Here is a 24,037-nt window from a genome sequence, read left to right as displayed (position 1 = left end):
CCGATCGCCTTGATTGTCCATGGCGCGATCTCCAACTTCGGGTTTTGCTTTATAAAACAAAATAAATTTCGGCAGCTTGTAATTTTGAGCGCGTTAAGCGCGCTTCGGGTCCGATCTCCCTCCTCGACACCAATTGTTACTCTAATAGTACAATTGGTGTTCCAAAATTTGGGCCTAACAAATTTAGTCCCAGGTTCGAATCCAACTCCTCGACACCAATTGTTACGGTACTAACACAATTGGTGTCCAAAATTTGGGCTAAATAAATTTAGTCCCAGGTTCGAATCCAACTCCTCGACACCAATTGTTACGGTACTAACACAATTGGTGTCCAAAATTTGGGCTAAATAAATTTAGTCCCAGGTTCGAATCCCACCTCCTGACAACCAATTGTTACAGACGCGGCTTTTAGATGTTATATGGACCGAGCGGTGGTGTATTTAACCGCGTCCGAACAGTTACTCCCCGATTAAAACCCGATTTCACCCGACGTTGACCAGATCGCCCCACGGATATTCAATCGGGAAATCTCTAAAGCGATCGCAAGAGAATGAAAAAGAAGAAGAAGAATACGGAGGAAGAACAGATTTATTATACACACACAAGCAATATTTTAGAGCGACCAATATTATTTACAGCAATAGATGGAAAAGAGCAGTCACACAGTGCATTGTTAACTTATTCTATTTCATTTACTTAATCCCCAAGACAAACGAGTAGGACAGGACGTTCACACTCACACGGTGGATATTGCAGGAAGGAATAGCTGAGGTGGACGCGTGGAGGAAGGCAAGGTCGGAGGCCGCAGCACCCCTCGCGGTTTTGGCGGGAAAACCTCCGTCGCGTATCCGCGGCCGTCACGCGCTGGCTCGGCACACCTGCTCCTCTTCCTGGGGTGGAGCCGTCTCCCTCCGTTCAGCGCGTCTCTCCAACGACAGGGGGGTATTGCAGGCAGGCAGGTAGGTAGGTAGGTAGGGCTTGCGGTGGATTGCGCTCCTCTTCCAGGTCATCCCCCAGCGTATCTCTCAAGGCCTCTCTCCAGTCATCTCTCATCTGGACTCAACTCGTAAAGCAGTCCCCTGCAGTCGCTTTTATCACCTCCAGCGAAATCAAGCCGCCGACTCCGAGGGCCCGCCTACCGGGTCACTCACCGCGGTGTTGATTGGCTGTTAGGGCTGGTTCACTCCTTCCCTCTTACGACGAGGTGGAGACACGCCTTTCTTCCCCAACCTTACCTCGTGGCCAATGGTGGTTTGAAGAAAACCAGCCAAAATGCGGAAGGCAATTGGAAGGGAGGTTTTGGGGAAATTGGAAGGGCCTACGCTTATTTTGTTTGATACAATGCAAAGTCAATCTAGTGGAAAACACATACTTAGCCTACATGGAATAAGGAAATACACTATTTAAAAGATATATCGTGACCTGCGTGTATGTTCTATGAAATTAATTAGGAGGACGGCTGCGACCATTATTTACATTACCAGGATGTTACCATACCAAAACCATACTCTTCACACCCGTTACCCTTCCTCCAAAATTGTTACACTCCTCAAAACCCGTTACACTTCTCAAAACCCGTTACACTTCTCAAAATCGTTACAATATATTTGGGGATGCACATAGTATAGGGGATGTATATATAGCACACAAAGTCCAATAACAACTGCAAATAACAGCTAAATCTCGTATATATTAAGCGTGAATGTGTTTGTTTGTGGTGTCTCTCTCTCTCTGTGGGTCTGTTCCTTATCCACGGCCACATCTTCAAAGCTACAAACTCCACACTCGGGGTACAGATACAACTTTGTGTGGGAAGTAATACGGGCTATGTGGCCGCAGTGTCAGAAGCCATTTTGAGGATGCAAATTGAGGCCAGAGTGACCAATATAGCATTTTTTTGCAAACAGGACGCCCAATTAGTTTCAAATTGAAAAGGCTGGCTTTTTTGAGTGCAGCACAATTAACCTTTTTGTTAATTGCGTCCATGAAATAATTTAAATTGATGGTTTAACTTAAATTTTTTCCAAGCATTGGGGTTGGGTATTTTTACTTGTTTTTCTCATCACTGGGGACAGGTACTATTGCCAGTACAGTATTAGATAAGTCTGATGTATTTCCTGTAAAGGAAGGCTTCTTCTTCTTCTTCTTCTTCAAAAGTTTTAACATGGCTCCATAAAAGTATAGTAGTCTAATCAGGACATGTCAGATGAACAAGGGGGCCTCGGAATTAGTCCACATCTTCTTATTAAATTGTCTGGGAATACGTCATTCAAGAACTGCCGCATATTCGAAGAATAGCGGAAGGAAGCACCTCTTCTCTTTTCTTCTGGTGTTGGGCTTGAGTGGACCGGACCCTCCGATTATCTCACTCACTTCTCTTCTGGTGTATAGCTGGAGTGGACCAGACCCTCCAATGATCTATCTCTTCTCTTCCGGTGTCTGGCTGGAGTGGACCAGATCCTCTGATGATCTCACTCTTCTCTTCTCTTCTGGTGTCTGGCTGGAGTGGACCAGATCCTCTGATGATCTCGCTCTTCTCTTCTCTTCTGGTGTCTGGCTGGAGTGAACCAGACCCTCCGATTATCTCACTCTTCTCTTCTCTTCCGGTGTCTTGTTGGAATGGACCGGACCCTCCGATGATCTCACTTCACTCTTCTCTTCTCTTCCGGTGTCTGGCTGGAGTGGACCGGACCCTCTGACAATATCTCTCTTCCTTTTTGGTGGCTGACTGGATGAGCCCTTCTAACGATCGCTCTTCCCACCTTAACAGTGCCTTCCAACAATCGCCATCATTATAGAGACAAAGTAATGACAATAACCAAAATATATTGGTTTACCCATTTGTAATACAACAACAACAACAACATGCATTTTAAGGCAATTTTCCCTGCTAGAGCGGGGGTTAGCCTTGCGGTCCCCATGACAATCTTCTCCATTTTGCCCTATTTTCTGCATCTCTCCTTGTTAACCCCCTTGCCCGCATTTCTTCTTCCACCATCTTTAGCCAAGTCTTTCTCGGTCTTCCCCGTCCTCTACTTCCTTCTACATTAACTTCCATCACTCTTCTCAACCAGTCACTTTCATCCTTCCTCAATACATGACCAAACCATCTCAACCTGTTCCTCTTCACAGCATCAATCACAGGCAATATTCCCATCATCTTTCGCAATTCATCATTTGTCCTCCTCTCTCTCAACGATACTCCGCACATCCATCGAACCATTCGCATTTCCACCCTTTCCAGCCTTCGTTGCTGCTCTACGTTCATTACCCATGTCTCGCTCCCATAAATCATAACACTTCTCACACATGCAGCATACATCTTTCCCTTCAGCTTCAGCGACACTCTCCTCCTCATCAGCACGCCACTCAGTTCCCGAAACTTCTTCCATGCACATCTCACTCGAGCAACCGTTGCCGAGTCTGATCCACCTTCTCCATTCAGCATGTCTCCGAGGTAGCAAAATGTTTTCACACCTTCCAGCTTCACGCCATCTCCAAGATCCAACTCAACATTTCCTCCATCTGCAGCTCCCTCTGCGCACACCTTACATTTGAATGTAGCTGCCACACTGGTTAATGACCCTCTCAGACCACTACATTTTTGATGAACCCACTCAGCGCACATTGTACATTGAATGGAGTTCACTCCGACACCCTTCCTGCACACAGCACACGGCCACTTCCCAGTTCTTTCCACCTCACCACATGCTTTACCACTTGCCATCACCTTTGTCTTTCCGATATTCACCTTCAGACCTTTTGTCTCCATACATTCCTTCCACTTGTTCATCTTTTCCTTCAGTCCATCCATACTTTCCGCAATCAACACCAGATCATCTGCATACAACAACTCCCACGGTAAACCCTCCTTTACGTTCTGAGCCAGCACCTCCATCACAGCTACAAATAGTAGTGGACTTAGTACCGACCCCTGATGCACTCCCACCTTCACCTCAAACTCACCACTGTTCCCGTCCTTCGTCCTTACAGCTGTGCGTGCTCTTTTGTACATTGCCATCACTACTCTGATCAACCATTCCTCCACTCCTAACTTCCTCAATGCCCATGTCAATACTTTGCGTGGAACCCTATCGAATGCTTTCTCCAGATCAACAAACCCAAAAAACAACTTCTTCCTCTTATCCATGTACTTCTCCTGCAACTGCCTCACAATGAAAAGCGCATCTGTCGTTCCTCTTCCTGGCACAAATCCAAACTGCATTTCGTTTGCAAAACTGCAAATGCAAATCTGCAAATCCATTGACATCCAACCACTTTCAAGCTTCACTTTCTTCCTTATCCTCCTTTCCAACACCTTCATTCCATGCTCCAATAACTTTATCGCTCGGTACGAGCCACACTCCAGAGGGTCACCTTTCCCCTTGTATAGAGGGACGAGGGTACTCAGTTCCCAAATCCACTGGAATGCGGCCTTCTTTCACCACCAGATTACAGATCTCTGTCATTCTCTTCACACCCCAACTTCCTGCTGCCTTCAACATATCTCCCACAACTCCCGTCGGCCCTCCCGCTTTTCCACTCTTCATTGCTTTTATCGCTTCCTCAACTTCCTTCTCAGTTATCTTCTCTACCGGTCCTAAAACTGGGTTACTCTCTATGTTGCCATCCCATTCATTCTCTGTATTCAACAGCATTTCCATATATCTTTTCCATCTTCCTTTAATTCCATCTGGGTCGACAACGATTTGTCCCACTTCATCCTTCAAGCAACTCACCCCCATCACATCACACCTCTCTTTCGCTATGTGCTTTGCAATCCTGAATACTGCTTTCTGACCCTCTTCCGAATCCAAGCGTTCTCCGAACATTTTCCTACATGCCTCCTGCGCCTTTGCTACCTCTTTCTTTGCAGCCTTCCTGGCTGCCTTATAACTTTCATGCTCTGCTGTTTCTGCTCCCGTACCCTTCGCCTTCTGCCACTCTTTGAACTTCTTCCTCTTCTCGTCAATCCTCTTTCCAACTTCAACATCCCACCACCATGTTTCCGAGTGCCTCGGTGGTCCTTTTGTCCATCCACATACCTCACCAACGGCTCCCAACAGACTAGCTTTCATTGACATCCAACCACTTTCAAGCTCAACCACATCATCCTCTACCCTACTCAGCCTCTCTTTTAATGCCTCCCTTACTGTCACCTCTTTCAACCTCCACACCTTCATTCTCGGTTGGTACTTCACCCGCCGAGCTCTCCTCGCACCTTTCACCCTTATGTCGCAGACAACCAAGTGGTGCTGTGAAACAGCCTCCTCCCCCGGGATCACCTTTGTGTCCCGGAGGTGCCCCCTATCTCGCCTACACACCATCAGGTAGTCAACGGTTGTCGTCGACCCACCTGACGTGTATGTAACAAGCTTATTGTCCTCTTTCTGGAACTGAGTATTACAAATCAACAAATCAGCTCCATCAGCAAACTCCAAAATCCTTTCACCTTCTCCATTTCTCACACCATATCCGTAACCCCCATGAACTCCCTCAAAACCGTCCATACTCCTTCCCACATGTCCATTTAGGTCTCCTCCCACCACAACAACTTCCTCATCTTTCACGTTTTCCATCAGCTTCTCTATCGCACACCAGAACTTGTCCTTCTCTTCATCGCTTCGACCAACCTGCGGAGCATATCCCGAGATGACGTTCACCAAGAGCTTTCCAATCATCATTTTCACCATCATCAACCTATCACTCACTCTAGTCACACTCACCACACTGTCTACAAACTCCTCAGAAAACAGGACACCAACACCATTCACGCCCTCCGGGCACCCTTGCCACACAAACTTGTATTTCTGTCCCTGCCTACCCTTCACCATTCTCACACCACTTCCCTTCCATCTCGTCTCTTGCACACAACATATGTCCACTCTTCTTCTGACCAATACTTCCACCACTTCTCCTGATCTCCCTGTCATTGTCCCTACATTCCATGTCCCAAACCTCAGAAACCGATCTCCACTTCGGGCTGTACCCTGCCCATATGTACTTGTGATTGTCATGGTTCTCTTTTTGAGGCAATGTTTTTATGGCCGGATGCCCTTCCTGACGCCAACCCTCTTAGTCGTCTCTTACGACACGCAGGGATACGGTGTACCTATTCTGACCAGGGTACACACTGGGAAACGTTTAAAACATGTAAATTCTGGGGGGGGGGGGGGGGGGGCGGGGCGTCAGCATCACGGCTGCGGTTTAAACATATTCCAACAATATCCAAACAGAACCATGAAAAAAAAAAAAAAATCCGGGAAAAGTCTCCAAGCCAGAACGTGGATTTGAGAGGGAAGGAGCAGAGGCGGAAGAAAACGAGATACAGGGGGCGGGGCACAAGCCGAGATGAGGAGGAGAGCGAACAAGCACGTGTCCGGGAGGAGAGAAAGAATCAATATATAATTCTTTGTCTCGGGAGGTGAGGTGAGGGGGAGAAAACAAAATAAAAGAAACAAGCAATACAGCGAAGGAAATAACCCAAACCGACAAAACACCGACGGGGGGAGGGAAGCCCCAAGTTACCAGGCCGCGCACGAGGTACGACCCAGAAAACGATTAACTACACACAAGTTTGTACGAATTACAAACCAATACCAACCAGAAACACACAATAACACGTACACAGCAAAATAACCAGTGGAAATTTTACAAAGACAAGAATGGGAAAACACTCAAACTTCGATGCCGTGGAGAGCTCGAAGTACGCCTCACTCGCCCGAGGAACCGGAAGTCCCACTTGTGATGATCTTTGTAATGATGATTTGTAATGATCATTTGTAATGATCAACAATATTGTGAAAAAATAATAACCAAAAACCTCCACCATTTTAAATCCGTTTTCTGAGACCACTAATTATTTTCTCGTCGTTAATAGATCTTGAAAAAAAGACAATAAAATAAAATAAAAATAGTTTTTAAAAGTTGTAAAATTGAAAAGATCAATGTATTTTCCATCAAATTTATCCGTTTTTAATTGAAATTTTCTTCTCCGCATGGAAGTTGTAGAGACATCTCGAAGATGATCAAAGGAAATTGGATGCACCTGAGATCAATTTGGAGTGTCATAGTAAAGGGGTTGAATACTTATTGACTCAAGATAGTTCAGCTTTTTAATTTATTTATTTTTTGTAAAAAAAATCTTTTTAAAAAATTCCAATTTGACATTATGGGGTATTTATTATGTGTCGATCATTGACAAAAATATCTCAATTTAATCCATTTTTAATTCAGGCTGTAACACAACAAAATGTGAAAAAAGTCAAGGGGTGTGAATACTTTCTGAAGGCACTTTACTTAGTTCGTTGAAGGAAACACGAACTGAGCTGTATTGTCACTCCCCTGACCGATGAATGTAAAACATGCTACTGTACCTTTGGAACAAACATAATGCTTTAAGTCTATACTTAAATTATTATTTATTTAAGATTATTTACCGATTGATTTTTGTCTTTTTGCACTTGTTTTTTGTACTCTGTCAAAGCGCCTTTGGGCTTCTTGAAAAGCGCTATATAAAATAAATGTATTATTATTATTATTATTATTATTATTATTATTATTATTATTATACCATGCTCTTGCTAATAGATTACGTAAAATGCCATTCGGGTGCTGACACACGCGATATGTTTTTCTCTGTTCTTTTTTAGATTGGTTCGTCTACATACACTGATTTTTCTAACCTCTTTGACTTTTTTGACAACATCACTGGCGATTATGATCCCAATAATGGAGATACATCCTCACATGAAAGCTGCAAACATTCAGATGAGACAACACGCAGCGCGGTGTTCAACAGCATCTTTATTCCTGTTGCCTTCTCATTTGTCTTCGTTCTGGGTTTTCTTGGTAACATTTTGGTCATTATTGTCCTGACACACTACCGACAATTCATGGCATCATCTGACATCTACATGCTTCACCTTGCATTGGCAGATCTCTTATTTGTGTTGACTCTTCCCTTCTGGGCATCTTACCATGTTTCATCCCAGTGGAATTCTGGCAAGACCGGTTGCAAACTCATTTATTCGCTAACGAGCATTAACTTTTACAGTAGCATCTTCTTACTGTGCTCCATCAGCCTTGACCGCTACCTCGCCATCGTACATGCCATCAAGTTGCACTCCTGTCGTAGAACACGCAACATTCAAGTCATCTGTGCCACTGTGTGGATGTTGAGCTTATTGTTCAGTGTTCCAGACATAATCGCCAGCAATACGCGTCAGGTGAGGTTGCACGAGCACATGAAATGCATCACATAATAAAGGCGCATTTGCATATAATGTACACTTGCTTTGTTGAGGCAATGTCTAGTCCACAGGTATGTCCTTTCTCCTACTTCGGGTCTTCATGTTGGAGAACACATACCTTTCCCCCCCTCGAAGATCAAACATAATTTTCAGGTTCTCCCATTGGGTGACACTGTGGTGATGTTTCTTTTTTTTTTTCTTTTTTTTGTATACACAATTGAGGCTCGTGAAAGAGCTAACATTTATTTCACAAACAAATCAACCAGACAAACAAAATATATAAAAAGAGGGAGCGGAAGACAAGGTGGGGAGAGAAGGGGAAGCACACAAACACAACATTTGAGAGCAGGGAGATGTGTGGGAGGGAGAGGGCTTGGAGGGAGGAGGCGTGGGAAGGGGGGGCGGTGGGAGAAGTATAAAACAGAAGGACACCAAGGACTTCCAGGACAGAAGTTGGTATTTCAAAAAAGTGGATTTGGGGTGAAATTAGCAGGGGTAGAAAAGATCAAGGTTTTGGATGGGGGAAGATAAGAGATGGTGGTGAACAGCTGTTTTAAAGACCTGGAGGGTGGAGTGGGATTGAAGAGAGTGAGGGAGTTTGTTCCAGAGGCGGGAGAAAAGAGGAGTGAAGGTGAGCAGAGAGTCTTGATTTTGGCAGTTTAACCATAAGAGGGTTGCAGGCAGATCTTGTGCGACCTGTAGGAATATTTGGGGGACAGAGCCCAGAGAGAGCTGGGGCGGGAAGGGCTTGCAAGGGCAAGGGCAAGGAGTCGGTAGAAGACGGAAAGACCACCAACCTGCCTGCGGTGAGTGAGTGAAAGGCCCTTGGAGTTAGCTTCATCGCGGGAGATTCCAATGATTCTGAACGCTTTGGTTTCAACAGCGTGAAGACGAGCTCGGTGTGAGGCAGGAGCACCAGCCCAGAGGGGAGAGCAGTATTCCATTGAGCTGCGGATGAAAGCCTTGTATGTGGTGAGGAGCTCAGGTGTGCCAAGGAAGGACTTCACACGACGGAGGATGCCCAGTCGGCGACTGGCTTTGGAGGCCAGATTTGAAATGTGGTTTTCCCAGGAAAGATCATGGCGGATAGTGAGACCCAAAAGGTTGAGTGACAGAACTTCTTGGAGAGTATTATTCAGAAAGTGGATGGGAGTGTTGTCCAGTCGGTCTTTTCGGAGAGACATCGTAAGAGTGTGAGATTTGTCAGGATTGAAAGACATGTTCCACTTGTTTGCCCAGTCTGTGATTTTGTCCAGGTCTGCAGAGAGTGAGGAGGCTGCAGACTGCCAATCTGAGGGATGAGGAATGGAGTGACAGAGAGTAGAGTCATCAGCAAAGAGATAGAGAGGATTTTCAAGAGAGTCAGAGAGATCATTGATAAAAAAAATTTAAAACCACCTATAGAGGCCATTTTTTCCCGCAAGCGGGGGTTGGCCTTTTTCGGGGACCGTGGTTGTTGTTGTTTTTTGGTCCCCTTTTTGAAGCAATGTTTTACGGCCGGATGCCCTTCCTGCCGCCAACCCTTTTTGTCGCCTTTTTACGACAAGCAGGGAATTACCAGTGAACTGGTACTCAATTTGCCGACCTCGGAAGGATGACAGGCTGAGTCAACCCCCCTGGCGTTAATTCAGCGATCGACCGGGATTCGAACCCAGGATCCTAGGATCCTAAGCTGGCACCCTAGCCGCTAGCCCAACACCAGGCTAAAGAGATCATTGATGAAGACCAGAAAAAGCACAGGGCCCAGAACACTGCCTTGGGGAACTCCAGCCTGAACAGGAAGAGGAGATGAGAGAAACCCATTCAGGGCCACACGTTGACTACAACTAGAAAGGAAGTCCGCCAGCCATGCGTGGAGATTTCCATGGATACCAAAGGAGGAGAGTTTGGTGAGCAGAGCGGGGTGCCAGACCGTATCGAAGGCACATGATATGTCAAGGGAGACAGCTCTAATTTCCTGTTTGGCATTCAGGACCTCCATTCATTGTTGAGAAAGCAGAAGCAGCATGTCCAGAGTAGAGTGACCAGGTCTAAAACCAAATTGATGATCAGAGATCAAGCCATTGGAGAAGAGGAAAGATTTCATATCTGAAGCAATGATGGATTCCATGACTTTGCTGATAATTGGGAGAAGGCTGATTGGTCTGTAGTTGCTAGGATCTGTTTTTGCACCTTTTTTGTGCAAAGCGGTGATGTTGGCTGATTTCCAATTAGATGGCAGATGACCTTGAGCAAAAGAGAGGGTGAAGAGAACAGAAAGAGGGAGTGAAAGAGCGGAAGAACAGGATTTTAGGACCCGTGGGCTGATGCCGTCAGGTCCAGTTGCAGAATCGGAGTCGAGGGTTGACAGAAACTTTTCCACCTTGTCAGGAGGAAAGGACACAGAGTCCAGGAGCAGCTGGGTACGACTGGGTACGGTGGGTGCAGAGAGGGATGGGTTTGGGACACAAGATTTAGAGGCAAACACAGAGTTGAGGCATTCAGCTTTTTCACGTGCGGAGTCAGCCGTGTAGCCGTTTGAGGTGAGGGAGGGGATGGAGGGGGAACAAACACCAGAAACAGATTTGACCAGATGCCACCAGGATTTGGAAGAGGGAGACAGATAAGAGAGTTCGGTCTTGAGAAAATGAATGAATGAATGATCGTTTTAAGGCCATTTTTCCCCGCTAAAGCGGGGATTAGCCTTGCGGGCCCCATGACAATCATGGTTCCCTGTTTGAGGCAATGTTTGTATGGCCGGATGCCCTTCCTGACGCCAAAACGGAGAGATATTGTTTCCTGGCTCTCCTGAGGGTGGACACACACTTGTTTCGGGCTTTGTGAAAGGAAATGAGAGTTCCTTCCGTTGGATTTGCTTTCCAGGAGACGAAAGCAAGTTGTTTCTGGGCAACAGCCTCACCACAAGATTCCGTGTACCATGGACGGGAGGAAGGGGATGACAACTGAAGACGAGATGGGATAAATCTGTGCATGAGAGAGAGCAATTTACTTTGGAAGAATTCCCAGGATGAGTTGATGTCAGAGGCAGTAGAGATGGGAGACCAGTCCAGATGATTGATGGCTGCTTGAAGACCGTGCCAGTTGGCCTGAGTGAAATGCCAGACTCGTCGACGCTGAGGAGGCTCTCTGAGAATGGTCAGAGAGATGTCCACTTTGACAAGCACATGATCAGATGAGCCGATTGGAGCAGAAGAAGAGCAGCAGACATTTTCAGGGAAGTTAGTCATAACTTAGTCCAGAAGAGAAGATGCTCCGTTGACTGAGATCCGGGTCGGGAAATTGACAGATTGTGTCAGTCCCAGTGAGTCGCAGAAGTCCTTTGCTGAAGAGCCATGGCTGGTGATAGAGGTACCCACACCCAGCCAACTGGCATGGTGACGATTGAAATCACCACATATGGGGAAGAGAGAGTTGGGATGGGTCGATAGAAGTTGGTCCATATTATCAGACAGCGAGATGTAGATGGAGTCATCACTGTTTGGTGGACGGTACAACACACATATGAACAAATTGTGGGAGCGAAGGGGAGGCCGTAGCCAAAGGTATTCCTGGGGGTGAGGTGGAGAGAGGGCAGTGCAGGGCGAGTGAGGAAGAGTTTTTTTTATAAAGATAGCAACCCCACCTCCAGGACGAGGCTCAGGTCTATCATATCGGAGGAGGGAGTAACCTGGGAGAGATACCAAGGAATCAGAGACATCATGAAGGAGGAAAGTTTCTGTTAAGCAGATCACGTCTGGTTTGTCAGAAGCAACCTGTATGGAGAGATCAGTCAAGTTTGAGTGAAGGCCCCGGATGTTTGAGGTCCATTCCGTTAATGAAGAGGAAGGGGGAGAATCGGATACAGAACAGGGGGGGGGAGGGGTAGGGTAAGATGTGGAAGAGGAGGAAGAGGTAGGGAGAGCTGTTGAAGGTGTGTCAGAGATTTCAGAATAGCTTGGAGAAAGGGAAGAATGGGGTGGACAAAAGGTTTGATGGTGATTGGGTGAGGCACAGTGAGGTGTTATTTGAGGAGGGGGAAGAGCGAGGCAGAAGGTTGGGGGAGATGAAGGTGAAAGTTGGAAGGGGGAAGAAGCGGGGCTTTGAGGAGGAGGGGTGAGAGGGGAGTCTAGGAGGGAGGAGCGAGGGAGAGTCTCGGAGGGGAGGGGTGTGGGGGGAGTTTAGGAGGGAAGGGGCAAGGGGGGAGATTCGAAAGGGATGGGTGATGGGGAAGATTTGGAGGGGTGGGGCAAGGGGGAAGATTTGAAAGAGATGGGTGATGGGGAAGATTTGGAGGGGAGGGGCAAAGGGGTAGATTTGGAGGGGAGGGGTGATGGGGAAGTTTTGGAGGGGAGGGGTGATGGGGAAGTTTTGGGGGGAAGGGGTGATGGGGAAGATTTGGAGGGGAGGGGAGGGGCAAGGGGGAAGATTTGAAAGGGATGGGTGATGGGGAAGATTTGGAGGGGAGGGGCAAGGGGGAATATTTGAAAGAGATGGGTGATGGGGAAGATTTGGAGGGGAGGGGCAAGGGGGTAGATTTGGAGGGGAGCGGTGATGGGGAAGTTTTGGAGGGGAGGGGTGATGGGGAAGTTTTGGAGGGAAGGGGTGATGGGGAAGATTTGGTGGGGAGGGGTGAGATTGGATTTTGAAAAGTGTACGATTAATGGGAAACGAACATTTATTGCAAAATGAGTTTCTTGTGACCTTCGAGTCAAAAATACATTTGAGGACGCTGAAGGAGGGGTGGAGTGCAGAAGAGTTTCGGGAATGTAGAAAAGAGGAACTGTAAGTGATGGAATTTTTTTTTGGAATGAATAGATTTGGTGAGCAAGTCGAAAGCATCCTTTTATAGAAGAAGAAGAAGAAGAAAAAGGTGTTATAATATATGACAGAATACAGTACTTCAGGTGAAAGTTTTAAACATTTTTAACAACGTGATCGAAGAACGAACGAACAAATAAGAACAACGAATAAGCGAATAAGAACAGAGAAGGAAATATTTTTTGGGGTTGTTTTTTTTTGAGTTGAGATTTTAAACAAGGAAGTATGGGGTGAAAGACTGGGACAAAAACAGAGAACGAAAGTAATTGCAGCGCAATCGACGAACCGCTGCGAGAAAAACAAAGCCTCAAGGTCGGACACGGTAGCCTACTAGGCCTCAGAATACGCGACATGAATTAACCGACGATTTTGTATACATGTATGAAAAATTAACACCGACAATCTTACTGAAGACACACTATAGGTACACACACCGAAAGACAGATACAGTTTCGACAAAAACACAATTGTGAAAAATTTAACTTCGAAAGCGTGAGCGCATGGACAGCTTCGAAAAGACGTGACCTCCAATGAGGTCACGTTTATGTTTGGGCGAGGACATATAAGAAAAAAATTGGTGTTAATGTTAGTGGATACTCAAACCATAACCTCATAATCTAACCTTCAGAAGTCAAATAATTCACATGAGCCAATGAGGGAGACCACACTATCTGTTCTTCCTTGGAAAGGAAAACGCACTTCAATAAATCCACAATTTAATAATGCTTTGAAACAAAAGCTTCTTTCACCGAAGGAGAAGTCCTATGACTACCAGGCCAAACATGCAGCCATATTCAGGCACCGTCTTTCCCAGGAATGTCACTGTTTGCCAAAACAGCCAACACTTCTTGGATGAGAGCTTCATGCTATGTTCTTTGTAATGCCGGAGTAGCATTTGAATTTGTTAGGCATGGTCGACAAAACACTTACTACACGCTAGGTTGGCATCAAGATTGGGTAAACAAATGTTATCCCCAAGACCCGGTGGGAACTTGGAATGGGCTGAACTCAGTCCAAAGGGTCATCCAAAGGGATTATACCAAGATTATACCAATGTGTGGCTCTCAACGGAACCCTATCTGCTCCTCTCCCTATCAAGGCTGGAGCCTGGAGTACCCGAAGGCAGTGTTCTTGGTCCCATCTTATTCGTAATCTTCATCAATGATCTCTCTGAAAAATCATGTTTATCTCTTTACTGATGACTCCACTCTCTGCCGTGACATCCCTCATCCTTCTGACAAACAGGCAGCAGCCTGTTCCCTCTCCTCAGACCTTGACCAAAATCACAAACTGGTCAAACACTTGGAACATGTCTTTCAATCTTGAGAAATCCCACACACTCACTCTCTCTCTCTCTGAAAGGACCATTCCGCAAACCCTTCCATCTACTTTCTCAACAACTGTTTCAAAGAGGTTCAGTCACTCAAGTTTGTGGGTCTCATTTTCAGCCATGATCTCTCTTGGGCAAGCCACATTTCAAGGTTGGCCTCCAAAGCCAGATGCCAACTGGGCATACTCTGTCATGCAAAGTCCTACCTTGGCACACCTGAGCTGCTATCCATCTACAAGGCTTTCATTTGTAGCTTGATGGAGCACTGCTCTCCCCTGTGGCCCCTGCCTCATGTCTTTCTCTGCTTGATGCCGTGGAAACTAAGGCTTTCAAGATCTATGGAAAATCTCGCAATGAAGCTGAGTCGATGGGCCTATCACTTTGCCATCAGACAGGTCACAGGTCCCTGCCTTCTTCCACCTCCTCTCTTGTCTTGTACCCTCTGCCTCTCTGGTCTTGCAACTAATATGGATGGGGAAATCTACACCCTCTGAGTGAGTTATCAGTCTTAACCGAATGAGCGTCTTTGCTCTGTCAGGTTCCAATAAGAAAGCATCTTTCAGTGTGCTTCAGCTGTCCCTTTAGCAGTATGTCTCTTCTTCTGATCCCCAACGAGCTCTTCAATAATGTTGTTGCCAATAATGCGTTCCTCTGCTACGTTGGGATCACTTGACATTAACATTGGAATCCTTAATTCACCACTAGGGCTCGTGTTGCTGTGCAACGGAAACTCCAACACACCCCAATTTGAGAATGGAATCATTGTCTGATTCGCCACTACTCCCATGAGAGTGGCACAGCCCAGCAGCTCTTTAACCTCACCCTTGTCCAAGGCAAATGTCACCTCTTCCAGCAAGCTGGGATGCATGGACTCGTGTGTGCCAGAGGGCTGAAGTTGTTACCTCATCCAGGATGCAGTGCACACAACACCTACCTCTCTCATTGAGTTCCAGCAGCTGTGTATCCTGGTTTACCTTTGTAGACACCCCATAACCCACTTGCTGCTATTCTATTTGACCAATCACACTGCGGATTGCTGATGGTCACACCCTACCATGTCTCTGGCCTTTCTTCAGATGACTTTGTGTGTTCATGACAGACTATCCCCATTTTGGCTTCCTCACATTCCTTGACATACTTACAAAACTTTACTACTTTTGGAATACTGTCCTGGGTCACGACTGGAGCTATCACAGTGACAACTCCCCATTTCCCTAGAATCAGGAGGGTGATCAGCACCCATGACATATATGCCCTGATCGACCACACGTGAAGCAATGGTTACAGGTTCTCCCTTTCTAGTCAGGTTCACTGTGTCAATAAATTATATTTCGTTCAAAATCATGGTAGATTAGCAAACCTATACATTTTTGGAAAGGTTATAGCATAAGGAAACTAAAAATCAATGTTTACATTTGGAGAGATACCTGTATGGCGGCCATTTTGGATTTTCAAAATGGCCACTGTAAAATACATATTTTGTTCTATTTCTGCCTCTAATTACCCTAAAAACTTTTTAAAATATACTAAACCTATATTTTCAGAGACAAGGAATCCAATGAAAGTATCAAATTAGTGCTATGGGGAATGGTAAGACACGAATCAAAGGTTTTGAATTGCAAAATACTGTCTTTATATTCGCGATAAGTTGCATAATCAAATACATGTTATCATTTTGTACAGGCAGTTAATAACATCAAAATGTGTCACAATAATTCATATCACCAAACATGCACAGGCAGTCAGCAAAATCATATATACACATGCAGTCAGTATAACTTCACATCTACACAGGCAGTCAATGACAAAATATACACAGGCAGTCAATGGCATCAAACATACACGATTACAGAATATGCCATTTAGAGTTCGTCATCACTGTCCTGTGTGTCGTATCCGACAATATAGTCCGCATCGTTTTCACAGTCCGTTCCACACAAGCAAAGGTCGGTCAAATTGATTGGCAAATCGAATTGGTCGAATGGTCGATCGAATCGAATTCGATGAATCGAATCGATCGAATCGATCGAATTGGTCGAATGGTCGATCGAAGCGATTGGTCGAATGGTCGAATTGGTCGAATGGAATTGGTCGATTGGTCCAATTGGTCGAATTGGTCGAATCGAATTGGTCGGAATTGGCAAATGTAAACATTGATTTTCAGATTTTCCATGTAATAACGTTTCCAAAAATGTATAGGTTTGCTAATCTACCATGATTTCGAACGAAAAAACATAGTGAACCTGACGATTCCGACAGGTTCCACATCCCCTCTCGTTGAGCCTTGGTCTTCTCTCAGTCTGAGTGTTCATTTAAATGGAAGCAATATCCATAGCTCTGCTACCTCTGCCAATAATGAACTCCCACCACTGCCTGGGTGGGTGTTCACCTCCACTGCAAGAGTAGTCTACTTCCCCCTTCCTTGCCGTAACTTGGGCATGTGCAATGTTTGATATTCATTCTGCCTGGAAGGAACCTTTCGAGATGGCCCCCATACTGGGATCACCTTTCCTGCTTCCACCTTATATCAGTCTACATTTCTGTCACTTAAGCAATCCTCACTGCTGATGTGTTTCTCAACTTTAGTCAGGTTCACTATGTTGACAAATATAATTTCGTTCCAAATTTTGGTAGATTAGCAAAACTATACATTTTTGGAATATTCAGAGCATGAGGAATCCAAAAATTAATGTTTACATTTGCGTAGACACCTTTGCGAAAATGACACTCAGGACAGTGATGAAGATAGTCAGGTTCACGATGTTAACAAATATAGTTTCTTTCAAAATTTTGGGATTAGCAAACCTGTACATTTTTGGAATCTTCAGAGCATGGAGAATCTGAAAATCAATGTTGGCATTTGCACAGACACCTGCATGGCCGCCATTTTGGATTTTGAAAATGGCCGCCATAAAATACATATTTTGCGCGATCTCGGCTTCTAGTCAACCTAGAGACTTAATTAAATATGCTAATCCTATGTTTTCTGGGTCAAGGAATCCAATAAAGGCCTCAAAATAGTGCTCAGGATTATAGAAAAGCAACAAACAAAGGTAATTGAAAACCATTGTCTTTATATTTGTGATATAACTGTATTACATAATACATGATATTGCAAGTCCTTTGAAGTTATAGGTATGGGGTTATAAAGCAAGAAAGCAGCCTTGTTAGTATCAGATTGAACTATAAGTCCTATACACAGGATCTACGAGGTCTATACCGTTCAGGAATATGCTTTTACAGATCTTCATCACTGTCCTGAGGGTCATTTTCGCAAAGGTGTCTACGCAAATGTAAACATTAATTTTTGGATTCATCATGCTCTGAGTATTCCAGAAATGTATAGTTTTGCTAATCTACCAAAATTTTGAACGAAAAAACAGTGAACCTGACTACTTGTGCTGTCCTTCCGGCCTCCAGCCTGCTGCTTCTCTGAGCCTTTCAATGGTAATGAAGGAACTGCGCTCCAACGCGAGTCGAAAGAATTGACGCGACCAAAGACGGAATTCGTCCGAGTTGCTTTATTGAAACAAAACAGCTCAGGTATTCTGACAAGCCCGTTTATCGGGCAACAATATATATACACATTTATGTCGGGAAGTTTGCCCGGCAAAAGCTATACCGGGCATGCCCGGGTATCAAGGGCGAGCCTTGGAAAGGCGAGTCTGGACCTGCCCGGGCGTGTTTGGCTGCGGCCTGGCAAGTCGAGGCTGGGCGTGCCCGGGCGCTCTGGGCGAGCACTGGAAAGGCGATAGCGGGCATGCCCGGACGCTCTGGGCGAGCCCTGGAAAGGCGATAGCGGGCATGCCCGGGCGCTCTGGGCGTGCCCTGGAAAGGCGATAGCGGGCATGCCCGGACGCTCTGGGCGAGCCCTGGAAAGGCGATAGCGGGCATGCCCGGACGCTCTGGGCGAGCCCTGGAAAGGCGAGAGCGGGCATGCCCGGGAAAGACGAGACCGGGCGTGCCCGGGAGGTTCGGGCGTGCCCGGGAACAGTGAGTCCGGGCATGCCCGGGAGAGGCGCGTCTGGCCGTGTTCTGGCCGGTGCAAGGCGATTATGTACATCCAGCGGTAACCGCTACACACGCCCCTCCAGAATCGACCTGCACCGGCAGGGTCAATTTAAGGGGGGTCCGGATGACCCGGCCGAAGCGACCCCTGGAGGGTCGTGGGGAGGGGTCTGACGTGGTGGTGGGTGGTCGAGCGGGGGGAACTGTGGACGGGGGGCGGCCTCGCCGCGGAGGAAGGGCCAACCGTGGTGGTCGGTCGACGTCCATGTGCGCCGGTTTGAGGCGGTCCACAGAAATCCGGTCCGGCCGGCCGCCGAAGTCGACGATGAAAGACTTGTCGCCCCGTCGCAGGACCCGGAAGGGCCCGTTGTACGGCGGCCGGAGTGGCCCCCGGTGCGCGTCATGACGCACAAAGACGTACTCCGCTGTGCGAAGCGCCGGGGGGACGTAGGACTGGGGGCCACCGTGGCGGGACGTCGGCACGGGGGCAAATCGTCGGGCGGCCTCCTGGAGGTCCGAGCGCTGGCGAGCGGCGGACCAGGGACTGGTAGCGTCAGGCACGAATTCGCCCGGGACGCGGAGTGGCTGGCCGTAGACGAGCTCGGCGGCGGACGCCTGGAGGTCTTCCTTGGGGGCCGTGCGAAGGCCCAAAAGGACCCACGGCAGCCGGTCGGCCCAACCGTCGTCCTGAAGGCCGGCAATGAGTGCGGCCTTCATGGAGCGGTGAAACCGCTCGCACAACCCATTGGCTTGGGGGTGGTAGGCCGTGGTGCGGTGCAGCGTGACCCCCAACGAACGGGCGACCGCGCCCCAAAGCTCAGACGTGAACTGTGGGCCGCGGTCGGACGAGATGTCCGCTGGTGCGCCGAAGCGCGCGACCCAGGTGGTGATGAACGCCTGCGCCACGTCGGCGGTGGTGGTGGAGGTGAGGGGCACGGCCTCCGGCCACCTGGTGGTCCTGTCCACCATGGTGAGCAGGTGGGTGAACCCCCGCGAGGGGGGCAGGGGACCCACCAGGTCCACGTGGACGTGGTCGAAACGCCGTTCAGGCACGGCGAAAGGTGCCAGCGGGGCCTGGGTGTGGCGGTGGACCTTGGCTCGCTGGCAGGCCGTGCAGGCGTTGGCCCAGTCGCGGATGTTTCGTCGAAGGCCGTGCCAGACGAAACGCGCCGACACCAGCTTCTGAGAAGCTTTCCGGCCCGGGTGAGAAAGGCCGTGGATGGAGGCGAAGATGCAGCGCTGCCAGGAAACGGGCACGATGGGGCGAGGCTGGCCCTGGGAGACGTCGCAGAGCAGGACGGTGCCCGCGAAGGGGATGTCGGCCAGGCGGAGGCCCGTGTCCGCCATGCGGAGTGCCTGCACCGAGGCGTCGGTGGTCTGGTCGGCCGCCATGAGCGTGAAGTCCACGCCGAGGTGGACCGCGTTCGCGCTGGCCCGCGAAAGGCAGTCGGCCACGGCGTTGTCTTTGCCGGCGACGTGCTGGATGTCCGTGGTGAACTCCGACACGGCGGAGAGGTGGCGCTGCTGGCGGGCCGACCACGGCTCCGTGGCCTTAGCCATTGCGTAGACCAACGGCTTGTGGTCGACGAAAGCCGTGAACGGGCGGCCCTCCAGGAGGTGTCGGAAATGGCGAACGGCCAGGAATAGCCGGAGCAGCTCGCGGTCGAACGTGCTGTAGTTTAACTCGTTCGGCCGGAGTTGCCGGCTGAAAAAAGCGAGTGGCTGCCAAACCCCGTCCACCCATTGCTCATGGACGGCACCCACCGCGTAGTTGGAGGCGTCCGTAGTGAGGGCGATGGGCGCGTTGAGCACCGGGTGAGCCAGCAGCGTTGCGTCGGCGAGGGCCCGTTTGGCACTGGCGAAGGCCGCGTCCATGGCCGCGGACCAAACAATGTCATGCTTGGCCGGCTTGCCCCGGAGGGCCTCGTAAAGGGGCCGCATGAGCTGAGCAGCGCGGGGCACGAATCGGTGATAAAAATTCACCATGCCGAGGAACTCTTGGAGGGCCTTGATGGAACGGGGACGCGGGAACGTGGTGATGGCCTCGACCTTGGTCGGCAGCGGCACGGCCCCGGTCTTGGTGATGCGGTGGCCCAAAAAGTCAACGGTCGTCGCGCCGAATTGGCATTTGACCGGGTTGACAATTAAGCCGTGCTCGCTGAGGCGACCGAACAGTGTTCGGAGGTGGAGGAGGTGCTCGGCGCGGGACGTGCTGGCGACGAGGATGTCGTCCAGATAGACGAAAAGAAACGGCAGGTCGCGCAGCACGCCGTCCATCAAGCGCTGGAACGCCTGGGCCGCGTTCTTGAGGCCAAACGGCATCCGCAAAAATTCGAACAGGCCGAACGGCGTGATGACGGCCGTCTTCGGGACGTCGGCCGCCCGGACAGGTACCTGGTGGTAGCCCCGTATCAGGTCAATTTTCGAAAAGATGACCCGTCCCGCCAAACGGGCGGAAAAGTCCTGAATATGCGGGATCGGGTACCTGTCGGGGGTGGTAGCGTCATTGAGACGGCGGTAGTCGCCACACGGGCGCCATCCACCCCCCGGCTTTGGCACGATGTGCAGTGGCGAGGCCCACGCGCTATCGGAGCGCCGCACGATGCCGAAGTGCTCCAACGCGTCGAATTCGGCCTTTGCCACGGCGAGCTTGGCTGGGTCGAGGCGGCGGGCCCTGGCGTAGACCGGCGGGCCCGTAGTGGGTATGTGGTGCTCGATCCCGTGCCGCACCGCGACGGCCGAAAACGTCGGCCGCGTGAGGGCCGGGAATTCCACGAGCAGGCGAGCGAACTCGTTCGTTGCCGGGAGGGCGCACGCCAGTTCGGTCGGCGCAGAGCTGCTCATTGTGCACGCCAGGGAGCTGAAGGTCTCGGCGTGGACAAGGCGACGTCGTTTGACGTCGACCAGCAGCCCGTGCGCGCAGAGGAAGTCGGCGCCCAGCAAAGCCACGGGGACGCTGGTGGTAACAAAAGTCCATTGAAAGCGCTGGCTGCCGAAGCAGAGGGTGACGACGCGTGGGCCGAAAGTGCGTATGGCCGAGCCATTAGCAGCGACCAAAGAGGGGCCGCAAACTGCGTCCAGCCTGTCCTGCTCGGAGGCAGGTATGACGCTCAGTTGGGCGCCGGTGTCGCACAGGAAACGCCGTCCAGACGCTTTGTCCCGAATAAACAGCAAGTTGCCCGAGTGGCCGGCGCTCATGGCTGGGAATGAACGCCGGCCCAGCCGTTTCCCGACCTGCCGAAAGTGCACGGGGGCCGGCACGTCCGAGCCTTGTGTCCGAACCTGGCGTGGTAATAACACCACGCCCGGTCAGGTGGAGGCCCCGGCCGTCGTGTCGGAAGCGGGCGGTGCGGCGTGGCGGCCGCCAGTTGCACCGGCAGTTCGGCCTCCAACCGCGCAGGGCGCTCGGGCGTCGTGGGCGTCGCCTCGGACGGCGGCGGGCTCCAGGTAACCGCGCCGATGTGCTGGCCGGCCGAGGAGATCTTATCGGCTTCCCTGGCGAGGGCGCGGGAATCCGTGATCAACGTGCCAGCCAGGGTGAGGCGTACCGGGTTAGGCAGATGACGGAGGAACAGCTCCCGGAACAGGAATGCCGGAGAGTGCTCGCCGAGCAACGAGAGCATATAGTCCATGCGCTCGGACGGGCGCGTGTCGCCGAGCTCGGGCAGGTCAAGCAGGCGCCGTGCGCGTGCTGCCGGTGAGAGGGCGAAAGCGCCGAGGAGGAGCGTCTTCAGCGCGTCGTATTTGTCAGCAGCCGGCGGGTGCTGGAGGAGGCTCAAGGCGCGGGCCGCGGTGGTGGAACCGAGCGCCGCCACAACATGGTGAAAGCGGGTGTCGTCCGCGGTGATGCCTCGCAGGGCGAACTGGGAGTCCGCCTGGGCGAACCAAACAGCCGCGTCAGTCTCCCAGAAGGTAGGCAGTTTAAGCGTCACTGCCGTATCCATGTCGGTAGGTCACCAATGAAGGAACTGCGCTCCAACGCGAATCGAAAGAATTGACGCGACCAAAGACGGAATTCGTCCGAGTTGCTTTATTGAAACAAAACAGCTCAGGTATTCTGACAAGCCCGTTTATCGGGCAACAATATATATACACATTTATGTCGGGAAGTTTGCCTGGCAAAAGCTATACCGGGCATGCCCGGGTATCAAGGGCGAGCCTTGGAAAGGCGAGTCTGGACCTGCCCGGGCGTGTTTGGCTGCGGCCTGGCAAGTCGAGGCTGGGCATGCCTGGGCGCTCTGGGCGAGCACTGGAAAGGCGATAGCGGGCATGCCCGGACGCTCTGGGCGAGCCCTGGAAAGGCGATATCGGGCATGCCCGGACGCTCTGGGCGTGCCCTGGAAAGGCGATAGCGGGCATGCCCGGACGCTCTGGGCGAGCCCTGGAAAGGCGATAGCGGGCATGCCCGGACGCTCTGGGCGAGCCCTGGAAGGGCGAGAGCGGGCATGCCCGGGAAAGACGAGACCGGGCGTGCCCGGGAGGTTCGGGCGTGCCCGGGAACAGTGAGTCCGGGCATGCCCGGGAGAGGCGCGTCTGGCCGTGTTCTGGCCGGTGCAAGGCGATTATGTACATCCAGCGGTAACCGCTACAGTAACCTCATTGGTGGAGCTTCGATCAAAAAGATATGACTTCATCAGGAACTTGACATTGTTGACTGATAGTCCTATGCTGATCGATCACAAAATAAACTTCCTCTGGATCACGTCTGGTTCGAACAGCTCTCTTGTCCCTTCTCTTTAGATGCAAACAATCCCTCTACTACCTGAAACACATGGAATCAATAAATAGTCAAGGTCAAGGCAGCAGTAAATCGTATAATCTTGGCACCAGGATACAGTCAGGCATTGCGTGTTGGGAACTTTCCCCGATGCCCTTTGCTTCTGCTGCCACTTCCTGGCCAGGGGTGCTATTACCTCTTCAATTATCGCAGAGTCCAGGCAATCCCTGAGTCTGTATGTGAGACTTGATAATTTTCATGGGACTGCCCATTCCCAACACTACTTCCACAAATACGTGAAGAAAATGAGAAAGTGATATAATTCCGAGAATTATACTCATCTCAATGTTTAATCTATCAATGCTTTGCTGCTATCTCATTAACTTTTCTGGCTCATGAGAATTGATTTGCACTGAATTATTACATTCCAGTTTAACTATAATCTGCATATCCGTTTTTAACAACTTCTTCTTGGTATAAACTAGCATTATTTGAAATTCTAGAAAGAGACGAAGTGCACTTTAAAAGTTCCCAAAGAGAGGGTGCCCCATCTTCTTATAATAGAGCAAACGTATATGGTTATGTCATTATGTCGCTGTGTTTGTATGCGACGAAAACGTCTTCTTCTTCTTCTTCAAATAAAATTACCACCCTCTTAATTAACCCTCTTAATTGCTTTAAGACTGCTGAGACCCCTCAGACCTTTGATGACCCTTTAATTCACCCAAGACCCTTCAGACCACCAAGACCCCTGAAGACCCAAAATACCCTTCAAGGCCCTGAGGCTCGAAAAGACCATGAATACCCAAAAACCCAAAAGACCCCGAAAACCCAAAACGCCCCGAAGACCCAAAACACCCTGAAGACCCAATACACCCCGAACACCCAAAACACCCCAAAGACCAAAAATACCCCAAAGACCCAAAGACCCTT

At 49.6% G+C, this 24,037-nt stretch overlaps 1 protein-coding gene across 1 annotated transcript in view; it reads left to right on the top strand.

Annotated features, from left to right (window-relative positions):
• The window catches only part of LOC144888223 (C-X-C chemokine receptor type 2-like), a 44,226-nt gene that overhangs the window by 16,140 nt on the left and 4,049 nt on the right, over positions 1–24,037 (top strand). The window contains exon 3 of the mRNA XM_078783003.1: positions 7,653–8,228. Within this exon, the coding sequence (XP_078639129.1) occupies positions 7,653–8,228 (576 nt within the window). The remainder of the gene's footprint in view (positions 1–7,652; positions 8,229–24,037) is intronic.

The sequence above is a fragment of the Myxine glutinosa genome, chromosome 1 (genome assembly GCF_964187855.1).
Source record: "Myxine glutinosa chromosome 1, kmMyxGlut1.1, whole genome shotgun sequence".
In the NCBI taxonomy this organism is placed as follows: Eukaryota; Metazoa; Chordata; class Myxini; order Myxiniformes; family Myxinidae; genus Myxine; species Myxine glutinosa.
The sequence above is the reverse complement of the archived record's forward strand: the minus strand, read 5'-3'. Positions and strand labels throughout refer to the sequence as shown.